At 44.6% G+C, this 12066-nt stretch overlaps 1 protein-coding gene across 9 annotated transcripts in view; it reads right to left on the minus strand.

The window, feature by feature from the left end:
* ACBD4 (acyl-CoA binding domain containing 4) overlaps positions 1-12066 on the minus strand; it is a 454150-nt gene that overhangs the window by 192223 nt on the left and 249861 nt on the right. For 6 of the 9 annotated variants that reach the window (XR_013594976.1, XR_013594975.1, XR_013594977.1 and 3 more), the window contains one exon: positions 5407-5513. Coding sequence is in view for 6 of the 9 variants with exons in the window: in XM_078645133.1 (XP_078501259.1) it covers positions 5407-5513 (107 nt within the window). In the remaining 3 variants the exon portion in view is untranslated. Of the gene's footprint in view, positions 1-3900; positions 5514-12066 lie in introns of those variants that run through there. The other 3 variants (XM_078645130.1, XM_078645131.1, XM_078645129.1) reach the window with 1 other exon arrangement.

Here is a 12066-nt window from a genome sequence, read left to right on the forward strand (position 1 = left end):
GGGGGACACCTCTTAGGGCAATAAGCCAGGCCAAAAAAACGCAGAAGCGAACCGAACCCGTGAACTGAGTTCCGAGCCGTAATGACATAATCGAGCTGAGCCACCGGCTGAAAACCACAGTCAGAGGACACAGCAACCTGTGGAACATGGCCACAGAAAGCCAACAGGCAGCTGAAAGCAAAACGCATCCAAGGGATGCCAATAAAAGGGTAAGCACCCTTGACCACAGAAAAAAGAAGACATAAGGCTCACTGCCCATGTTAAACACAGAGCGCATCGAAAGGGTGCAAAATGAAAAAGTACCACAGAAGATAGGTTGAAAAGGACTTAAGTGGTAGGAGGAATGCCCGCCAGGAGCCGGTGAAACGCTGACTCGGCGTGAGCATCAAAGAGCAAAACCCCACCAAAGGGTAAGTCAACCAGTCACTCCCGGATATTTTCAGGGAAGACGCTATCTCGCAACCAAGCGTGACGCCTTAAGGCAACAGAACTCGCCATGGCTCAGCCCAAAGAATCTGCAGTATCCAAGGCTGAACGGATTGTGAATTCGGCAAGGTCGCGGCCATCCCGGATGAGGTGAAAGAGATCAATGCGAGCACCTTCAGAGGTGGCAGTACGCAAAGACTCTGCAAGTTCCACAGGGCAGAAGTAGCCCGAGCCAAAACACACTCTTTATTTAAGGACAGTAGGGCAGCACTAGTGGATGCAAAGACGTTCCTACCCCATGACTCAAGCTACCTGGACTCTCGAAGACTTAAAGCCCAAAAGCATTGCACACTGTTCCCGACGCGAAACGTCAAAAATGAGGCCTGAAGAACAGACCAGAGGCGCTCACTCCGGACCCACGTTGCACGCGGAAAATAAGGAAACTGATGTCAGCGTGTTGGGAGGGACTTATATGACTTCCCTGACGTCACGTACGTGGACGATGTCAGGGCTGGGTAGTTTGGCGCCATCCCCGGTGCGCAGAGGTGCTGCTGCAAAACATTTCCGGATCCAGTCTCACGCCTGGGGATATTCTAAGTTAAGGAATCTGCGGCTAGATGTCTCTATCAGATACTCATTGTTGCTGGCTGTAACAAAGGCATTAGCTTTATAAAAGTAAGAAACATGGATTTCAAGCAGAATCAATTACTTTGAAGACATCAGTAAATGCTTGGAACATTTAAATCTATCATAAATGAAGAACACAAGCAAAAGCTTAGGCAAAGTGTTTACTGTTCCATAAGGTGCCCAGTGTTCACACAGTGAAAAATAAAAAATGATACCATGTGTATATTAAAAAGGTCAATGAACAATAATAATTCATCAGTTATCAATATTGCAATCATAAATAAAGTGACAGCGAATGGAATAATCCAAAGAGGTTGCAATTTTGCCTATTCTGCAACAGTGTTTTGACTCTTCTGAGTTATTGGGTCATCATCAGGACTGACAAAATAGATGAGACAGGGAGCTAAGAGCCATCAAAAAAAGGATTGCACAGATTTACAATAATGTTTCAGTTGTGTTTGTCAAGACAATGGAATTGAAAACATTTAATGTAAAAAGGGCTTCCCACAGGAGCTGCACTCTAATTTATCCAGGGCAGAGCATATAATGTGGTGCTAAACATACAAGGGTGGCCAGAAAAGTCAAATCAGTCGCAACTCAAGAAAGAAGTCCAGACAATGAGTTTCTGCAGTCCCCAGGGACCCCTGCCCCCACCACATATACAACAGAGCTGCAGCTGCAAAGAATCATCAACCACTCCTTCGAAAGCGCCACCTTCCCGGACAACTGGAAACACACCAAGATCAACCCTCTACCCCACCGACCTCAAGAACTTCAGACCGATCTCCCTACTTCTTTACCCGGCGAAAATCATTGAAAAAGCTGTCAACAGCCAACTCGCCTCCTTCATTAACGAAAACAACATCCTCGACTCCTCCAAATCAGGCTTCAGGAAGAACCACAACACCAAAACCGCCCCTATCGCTGCGACAGATGATATCCGCTTCTTCCTCGACAGAAGACAGACTGTGGCCCTCGTCCTCCTTGACCTCTCCGCAGCCTTTGGCACAGTCTCACATCACACCCCAACCCGCAGACTCCACGACGCAGGAATCGAGAACAAAGCCCTCGACTGGATCCGCTAATTTCTCTCTGGCAGAATGCAGCGAGTCAGGCTCCCCCCCCCTTCCTGTTGGATCCCCCACCAACTGCCTGCGGAGTCCCCCAAGGATCCTCCATCAGCAACGCACTCTACGCTGGGATCAACATGAACCTCACCTGCAAACTCCAGAACATCCATAATGCCACTGCCAGACTAGTCCTCAACCTACTGCACCACTGCCACATCACCCAACACCTGTGGGCACTACACTGGCTCCCCATCAAGAAGAGAATCACCTACAAGCTGCTTACCCACGCCCACAAAGCCCTCCACAACATCGGCCTCCATAAACCACCGCCTCTCGTTCCACTCACCCCAAAAATCCCTCCGCTCATTCTTGTATTTATATGAAATCCTTTTTTTAATAGCTCTTGGCTCCCTACCTTATCTATTTTTTCAGTTCTGATGGTGACCCAATAACCATGAAGGGTTGAAATGCTGTTGACGAATGAGCAATTGGGAAAATGTTTTGGATTACTCCATCTACTCTTCTTTTTTTCATGATTGCAGTGTTAATAACTGATGAATTATTGTTGTTCCATTGACCTTTTTAATATTCACATTGTGTCATTTTTAATTTTTCACTGAGTGATCACTGGAGCACTGAGTACCATATGGAACACTAAATACTTTCTTCCAGCATCTGTTCATCTTCTTCATTTATGTTATATTTCAATGTTGACAGCATTTACTGATGTCTTCACAGTATTTGGTTTTGCTTGGAATCCCTGTTTCTTACTTATGTTCTGGCCCCTGATTCCAGGTATTTTGTAATATGGCAGCCCCTGTTCTGGTTTAGTCACTTTTCTTTATAAAAGCACAATTCATTGGTTGCCCACATATGCCATTTTCAACTGTACAATATTACGATTTAAACTTTTCCACTTTTCTCTGCTGCTAAGCCTCATTTTCCTTTAAATGAACGTTTTTATAAACCGTTGCTCACTATTTCCAAATGCTATAGATCTCACTTCACCTTAAACCTCTCCTAATTACTCCATTGCAATACAGTTAGACTCAGACACAGCATTGCCTAATGATAACCATACAATTAACATTTTGATGCTCCTTAGATGCAGATGAAAGGTACACGATTGATGTTCTTATAACAAACATTAATTACAGAAAAGGACAGCACAAAATTAATAGGATACCTGTGTAAGTGATTATCATTAACCTAACTTAAGAAACAGATAACTTACAATAAAAGAAAGCTGAATCAGCTTGTTCCTACCAAAAGCACCTGTATAGGTATTTGCTCTATCACATTACAAATATTGGATGTGTCTGTTTCCTAATATTAGGAGGTCTCCATTATTGAGGCTCAGATGCATGCCATATTTTCAGCATATCCTTTGAATCTAAATGAAATTCATGCATATAGTCAGTCGTTATCCTGAAATCTGACATGGATTTAACCCTTCTGGACCTATGGTGGCACACCTGTGATATTTCCACAGTACTTAAAATTCTCATACACTTCAACAAGACTCATTTTTGTTTTTTAAAATAATACACACTTATTGCAGAGAACAAATGACAGTAGTTCAGAAATGAGCCACGGCTGCTACTGACATGATGTGGTCAGAGAAGTGGCCGGACAGTCTACATTATCACAAGAGATTATGGAACCCTCTTTTAAAACTTCTCATCTCACCATTTTTCTCTGCAGGTTTTCTAGATGAACACTAAGCTTTATCCAAGAACTCCTACCTGTCCTTCAAACAAATAACACTGGACAGACATTTTCAACCAATATTATTTATAATTCATTGCAAAGTTTCCACAGTGCTTTGCCAAAATGGACGAAGTGCAGTGCAGAATTTTCATGAAGGATATTCGTAAAGAACATGGCAGTATTATACAATGATGACCAGTCCTAGAATAGGAAAGTTTTGTGGTTGTGTCCTGTCCTAGTTTGGTAAATGTTCCAGTCCGAAGTAGGCAAAGCTCAGAGGGTGAAGTAGTATCTCAGACGAGATCAGGACTCTCGTTTCTTGACAGTAGTCGATGGAGGTACTGTTCAGAAGAGACATCATTCAAGAATAATCAACCTCCAAGGTTGCATTTCTATTGTAAAGAGAGTCTGCATCGGGGGATGCTCTTTTACTTTTGTAGCATCCAAGATGTAGAAATCCCTCCCAGACAGAAGCACTGAACTATCCTTCCATAAAAAATGTAAAACTTGGTTATTCAGATGTGTTAGGAGCAGAACCTCAGCACTGGGACACTTGGTTAGAAGTAACTAGGTGCTTAGTAAATTACTTTGTTGTTATTATAATTAAGATGCACCAGTTAACTTTCAAGGTTGTAAGATTTAACATAGGCCTTTGTTTAGTGAGCCTGCTAGCACTACCGTGGAAAGTAAATAAAAAATCAGAACATGCAATCGCACATCATACGCTCATGATACTCACAGCATGCATACTTCAATTAATCCTGAGTCTAGTGATGGGATCTGGGAACGATGCGAAGGAAGATATAATACTCTGCATTGGGGTCAGCCTCTCTTGAATCATGGCCTGCTAGGTGTAGAGACAGAGTAATATATTAGAATTGCAAAAATCAAAGCTGGCTGCAAGGAACTTTAAAAAAATTATGTTTTTAGATTTGTCAATGTCTAAAACTAATCTTTGGGGCTTCACTCTTCAAAATATGAATTTCCAAGCCATATTGTGCGTCTGGCAAGTGAAGAGATTTAGGCAAGTGATTCTGTTGAAGTCTAACATGTACAGCAGTGGTAGAAAAAACATGCAATTGTAGTGTATGCGTCGACTAACACTAACTAAGGGTATATAACAAACTTTGAGGTTATTAGGATGCCATATTTTCGTGTATCCAGAAAAGCAATGTGATATGTCCCCAACTAATCACTACATCCTCCATACCATATGAAAGCACCACATATATCCATCTCTCATGCACCACACACACACATACAATATATCAATGTAGGTTTACCTATTTAGGAGGTGTAAATCGTTCAACTAGTTTTCTCTTGTTCACATTACTTATTCCTTCACAATTTCCATTCATCTTTACAGATTAGTGCAAATAGCCTCCAGATGGGTCATACAGCTTGTGCACCACATAGGAGAAGGTGTTGTATTAAAAGAAGGCTTACGTTGTTCAAATCTTCACTTAGTATTTAGTTCATAAGCGATGTTGAAAACAGTTCCTAGTCTTGTTGTTGAGTCCAAACTCATTGCTGCAATGTTTTCATCATTGGAAATTAAAACATTAAAAGTCACCTTTTTCTGGTTTGATGCTTATGGACCAACCATTGAACGAAAAAAGGCCATATGATTAGAAATAGTAGAGTTGGACGTGAGACCTCCAATGAATGCCACCACTGCTTCTGTGGGATAGAAAATATAATAGTCAGGCAATCAGTGAGACATCAGACACTAAATCAATGTAATAATTAAAGTTTTACTCTATTACACCACAAAGAAGTGAATCCTTGGTTGATTACATAACATAGAGCTTTTGGAAGACGGTAGTGGAAACATAATTAGTTCACAGCAGTGCAAACTTCTCAGACTGCTCCGAAGGTGCATCGGATCTTCTCAGATTCGATAGACATGGCATCCAAACACCATCATTTATCATTCCTAAACCCCTCTTCCTAACCCATTGCCACTGTTTCTCTTTACTAACACACCAGTGGTGGTTCTTGTTCATTTAGATCTTTTAATTATGAGGGGACTGACAACACTATCATTTTGTGTACAGGGGAGAAAACAATACATGATGATAATGATTAATGATCATTAATGATCTAAGGGGTTGGATTCAGTGGGGTTATTAAATGTCTAGAGGCGTTTTATCCCTATGTCAAAACAAGGAGCAATTCAGATTAGTCAAAGTGACCATGCACAATAAAATGATGACATTAATGATTAAAGTTAATGAGAGCGAAGCTTAAAGTCACTTGACCTTCAATGCAGCCTACACTCTCCTCACGATGAAGATTCACATTGTGCAACACCGTCACCACAAACATTCCAAGTTTAGATCTCGAAAATGTAAACTGATTAAAGAGAGCATATCTGAAATAAGCACAGCTTATCTCCAATTCGCCAATTGTCTGATCACGGGAGTTATGTGGATGTTATACAGTACTTTCACTGGTGGTTGAAGACATTTATGAAAGAATGCAGCCAAGTTCTGCACTAAGATGTTAGCGTTTCACTTTCTGGCAGATCAGGGCTTTTGAAAACAGTTCTGATGGGCTTGGCAACAGGACAAAGGAAGGAGACAAATTTTGTAAAATAATCCTACTTTTCTTCCTGTAATAAAGAAAAGTTATTTACTTGTAATCTTAGTTCTTCCTGGAGGGTTGGACGACGGGAAAAACATTGCATGCCTTTACCACGCATTGCTTACCATGCATTCTTTTGATATATAAAAACAACGTATTTGTTGGGGGAGACCCCCACACCCCCAAACTTACCTTAAATGCGTGGTAAAGGCATGGGTTGGAAAGGCATACACGTGGAAAAACTATGCATGCTAAAAAATGCGTGGTAAAGGAACAACGAGGTAGAAACCTCGTTGTAAAGGCTGTTTCCCTTCCTGGAGATATTTGTCACAGAATTTACAAACACTGAATACATCTGACCATGAGCAGGAGTTCAGAGCACGTCAATAAAGGTATAAATCGTGTAAAAAAAAAAGAAAACACTTTTGTCTTTTTTTCCAACGATGTTTATCGTAAGGCAGCATTAACTGAACTTATCTTTTTCCTTGAAAAGTAATCCAGCTGAGTTTAGCTGAACCGGCCCCCTCTTTAAGCTTTTCAAAAGAAATAAAAGAGAACAAGGGAAACAGAAGTAGATACTGCCCGAGCATTTAAGCACCTCCGCAATACAACACATAAGCACTCCATACTTCAAAAGAGGAATTTTACACACTGAAAAGGAGGGAATGGAAGTTTGAGGGGATTACTGACAATGCGCTCCCTGTTGTGTATTATACGAATTGTTCGAAGGAGCAGTTGCTTAAATCTTGAGTACAGTGCTGAATCATTTGTTGGGAGTATTCAATTCTTAATTGTGACTTTTATGCTTCTTTAAAATCAGATTTATATAATACAATGTGTTCTTCCAACATTTGGTGGATGTATGCAAAAAGTGATAAACAACACACAGGTTAGTGATTATGTAAATGATGCAGACATAATGAGTGTCCAATGTCCTAAAAAGATGAAAGCACACATTTAATATGAGTATAATTGATAGTTATCCATATGAACAAAATATATTGATATATTGTGGAAGGAATGTTAGTAATCTGTAAACCTGAAATCCCCTAGGGGAATCTTCATTAAAGTCATAAGCAATTAATAGTCCTGCTCACACCCGGAATTCTTGAGTACATTCAAAATAGTTATATATAGATATAGCTCTTGGGGGTGTGGCTTGGCTGGCCAAGATGGCAGTTGCTGTCTACTAAAGCTCTGCATGTACAGCCCTGCAGTCCTACCAAAACGATCTATCCTGGGGGACCCTTACCAGCCCTCTGCCAAGGGGGTTGATCTTCCCACCATTCTTGGTAACTATAAAATTCTCATATTTGTAGATGTTCTTTTCTCTCTATCCTCTCCTTTTTCTTTAGACATCGTCTGTGGTATATTTGATTGATGGTTGAATTTTCTGTCTGTGGTTATTTACATTAAATAAAGAATACATTAGTTTATGTTATTTCACCATCAACTAGTTCAACTAATGGTCCATCGACCAGAGGAAAGAACTTTTTGATCAGTGAAAGGTTAGTTAGGAGTATTGAGTAACTAATCTTGAAACTGTAGAGAAAAATCATAAACTTTGACTCCAGCGGTTTACCCAACTATATTGTGTGTGTGTTTATGGGCCAGGTGAGTATACGGTAGTAGAGTATCTGTTGTTGGTACGCCACTGGATCAACACCCTGGGACTGTCATGACCTGATTGGAGGGCGGGGGCAAGAGTGTGCAGGTCGCCGCTCACTCTCGTTCGTCAGCCAGAAGCACAGTAGTCACACTGTCGCCCTCTGCCTTATCGCTGCGGGTGGGGGGATGAGTCGGATCTCCTAACTGACATTCAGCATCTCTCACCTCACAAACTCCCGGTGGCAACTGGTATTCGGAGGCCACAGCAGCCAGGGGCGAAGATTGAGCAATGAACTGCTCCATCCAACTGGCCATCTCTGCTAGAACAATATGACACTCGGCGGGCCTTGCGGTACTGGACATTGGTTCTAATTCATCCCAGGAACGGACACCAAATTGGCAGCTCTTCTCTACCAGACACCTAGGACCGGGTCTCCCCAGGGGCTCCCGATCGCTCAGCCAGCACCCTTGACTTCCCTTCCTCTCCTGGCCCACTCCCACCCACAAAGACCACACCTTTCAATGCCTCTCTAGAATCCAGACTAGATGAGATCTCACTCACCCTTTGTCAACTCAGGCCAGCCCTACAGAGCCTCACATCGATCACCGCAGAGCTGGTGGGCATTCAAAGGCCCAATAGGTTCCCGATGATCCCTACGGGTACCCATGCTCAATCCACTAACTTATGTGCTATGCCATCCTCTCACCTTCCTCACCGTCCTCTTCAACGTTGGAAAACCAGACCCTTCCCAAATACTCCCTCTTGACCTTTCATATTGTCTGATCAACTAACTGATTGTGACATTCAAGCCCTCCTCATCTCTCATAACCCCCCGAAAAATCCAGAAACTGATAATCAGGCCAAATCCAAACTATTCCTTTTAATCCACACAGAGCCTAGGCATGATTCCAGAGTCGTAAACGAAGACAATCTGAAGCATGTTAACATCACTCAGACTCTCTTAGCTAATGCCACTACTCACCTTAAAGGCATGCTTTTCAACTGCATATCGGCAGTTAGGCACGCACCAGTTATTTCTGTCTTCATCCTCACTCACAAGCCGGACATCCTTAAACTTACGGAAACATGGCTTAATGATGCCTCTGCTCCTATACTAGACCTTTTATCTTCCATAATCTCGACACCATTAGGCTAGATAGAGCAGACAGACCAGGTGAACGGGGTAGCCTGCATCTTCCGTAACACCCTCGCTGTGAAATAATCAAATACTGTTACTCTTCCACCTTGTGAATACCCAGGCATCAATATTGCCAGTAACAACAGACTCTTTTACAAACTTCATGCAATCTACTATCTCCCAGTAGACAACCTCCCTTTCATTGAACAAATCATGGAAATCATTTCAACCAACACTGATCAGCAAGCTACCCAGATCTTGCTGGGAGACTTCAACCTACAATGGAATGATCTGAATGGCCATGCAGTGAACAACTTCAAAACCTTTTTATCAGACCTTGAGCCGTTTCAGTTCTGTGACACCCCTCCTCACATCAAGGGCTTGACTCCATTGTCCCCTGTGGATGGTCAGATCACCACCGTATCACCTTTATCATCACTAATGTGGTGAGTTGAAAAAAATCTCAACTAAAGAAACCTAAACAATGGAAAAGAAGTCTGTGGAACCTAAACGATAATGATCTGACTGCCTTCAGTAACAACCTCCTGATCCCCTCCAAGCGGACATGGTAGATGTCAACGTTCTCACTGTTCATTATAACACTTCCATCTGGAACATGCTTGACTCAGTTGCGCCTTCACAACTAAAAAGAATATCCACCAAAGACTCCAACCTTGGTTCATCGACAGCCAGAATGCGGAAAGATGCAACTTGAGACTAGAAGAAAGTGCTTGGAGATCCTCGCCGTCCATTGATCACCTAAAAAACCTACGAACAGAGCAAGATGGGGCCCATGGAAGCATGGCCGGATGAACCTTCTCGTACGGACCTGCTCCCGGGACAGTGGATGCTATGAGCAGAATGTGACTCGTCCCCGAACAGTCAACATGTTAGTTGGCAATGCAGTGTCCGTCCAAGGCTGGGTGTACACGCTGAAGCTTCAGAGTCTGCTGCAGGCTGCATATCGGCTCAGAGCTGTTCTTCTTGGGCAACGCAGAAGTGCTTCAAGAGGTAGCCTGGGGGGCCTGCTTGAGTGAGTCAAGCGAAGAAGGGGATGAAGATCATATGAGAGACTCCTGGCAGACAATTAAAAATACTACCTCCTTCAAAGGAGCTGTAGGAGAGCTCGGTCTGAAATGAGACTATACAGGAATGCCAATGCCTGATGGTAATACTGCTAATTGTAATGCTCAGCTTGGGGGGTGGGGTTGGTCAACCCAACTTAATAATACTTGAGGCTACATATATATATATATATATAGGTGTCATGTCTCACCATGAGGAGACTAAGACAGACAGCCGCAGAGCACAGGCAGCTAACCGGAAATTGCAGGCAGCAGTATGAAAGGAGGCAAAAAACCTGCACAGAGTTTGCAACCAATCAATCAATCAATCAACAGATTTGTAAAGCGCGCTGCTCACCCGCTAGGGTCTCAAGGCGATGGGGGGGGGAGGGGGAGTCGCTACTGCTCGAACAGCCAGGTCTTGAATTGCTTCCTGAAGGAGAGATGATCCTGGGTCAGCCGTAGGTGGGTGGAGAGGGAGTTCCATGTCTTGGCCGCCAGGTAGGAGAAGGATCTTCCTCCGGCGGTGGATCTGCGAATTCGTGGGACGGTGGCGAGGGCGAGGCTGGCGGATCGGAGATGGCGGGTGGGTGTGTAGAATGCGAGGCGGCTGTTGAGGTATTTGGGGCCCGTGTCGTGGAGAGCCTTGTGTGCATGGGTGAGGAGTCTGAACGTGATACTCTTGCTGACGGGGAGCCAGTGCAGGTCTCTCAGGTGGTCAGAGATATGGCCGTGACGGGGGATGTCCAGGATGAGTTGTGCAGATGCGTTCTGTATGCGCTGGAGTAGTCCAGTCGGCTGGTGACGAGGGCCTGGGTGACCGTCTTCCTGGTTTCGGTGGGGATCCACCGGAAGATCTTTCGGAGCATGCGCAGGGTGTTGAAGCAGGATGACGAGACGGCGTTGACTTGATTGGACATCTTGTGGAAGGAGTCCAGGATGAAGCCCTGGTTGCGTGCATGGTCCGTTGGGTTGGGGGCGGTGCCTAGGGCAGGGGGCCACCAGGAGTCGTCCCAGGCAGAGGGGGATGATCTCAGGATGAGGACTTCCGTCTTGTCTGAGTTCAGTTTCAGACGGCTGAGCTTCATCCATTCCGCGATGTCTTTCATTCCTTCCTGGAGGCTGGCTCTGGCGGTGGCGGGGTCGTTGGAGAGGGAGAGGATTAGCTGGGTGTCGGCGTAGGAGATGATGTTTAGGTTGTGTTGGCGTGCAATGGCTGCAAGGGGGCTCATGTAGATGTTGAAGAGGGTGGGGCTGAGCGAGGAACCTTGCGGAACGCCGCAGATGACTTCGGTGGCCGCGGATCGGAACGGGGGGAGGCGGACTCTCTGGGTTCTTACGGCGAGGAACGAGATGATCCACTCCAAGGCCGTTCCTTGGATTGCAGTGTTGCTAAGGCGTTGTGTCAGGGTGCGGTGGCATACGGTGTCAAAGGCTGCTGAGAGGTCCAGGAGGATGAGTGCGGCTGTTTTCCCGTTGTCGAGCAGGGACCTGATCTCATCGGTAGCTGCGATGAGGGCGGTCTCGGTGCTGTGGTTTGCTCGGAAACCGGACTGCGAGGGGTCGAGGGATCCGTTTGTCTCGAGGAAGGCGGAGAGTTGTTTGTTGACGATCTTCTCGATGACTTTTGCAAAAAAGGGGAGGAGCGAGATGGGGCGGAAGTTCTTGAGGTCCGTGGGGTCTGCGGTGGGTTTCTTCAGGAGGGCGCTGAGCTTGGCATGTTTCCAGCTCTCCGGGAAGGTGGCGGATGCGAAGTAGCTGTTAATGATGTCCCGGAGTTGGGGTGCGATGATGGAGTCGGCTTTGTTGAAGATGTGGTGAGGACAGGGGTCGGTT

This window comes from Lissotriton helveticus, chromosome 5_1, assembly GCF_964261635.1.
Source record: "Lissotriton helveticus chromosome 5_1, aLisHel1.1, whole genome shotgun sequence".
In the NCBI taxonomy this organism is placed as follows: Eukaryota; Metazoa; Chordata; class Amphibia; order Caudata; family Salamandridae; genus Lissotriton; species Lissotriton helveticus.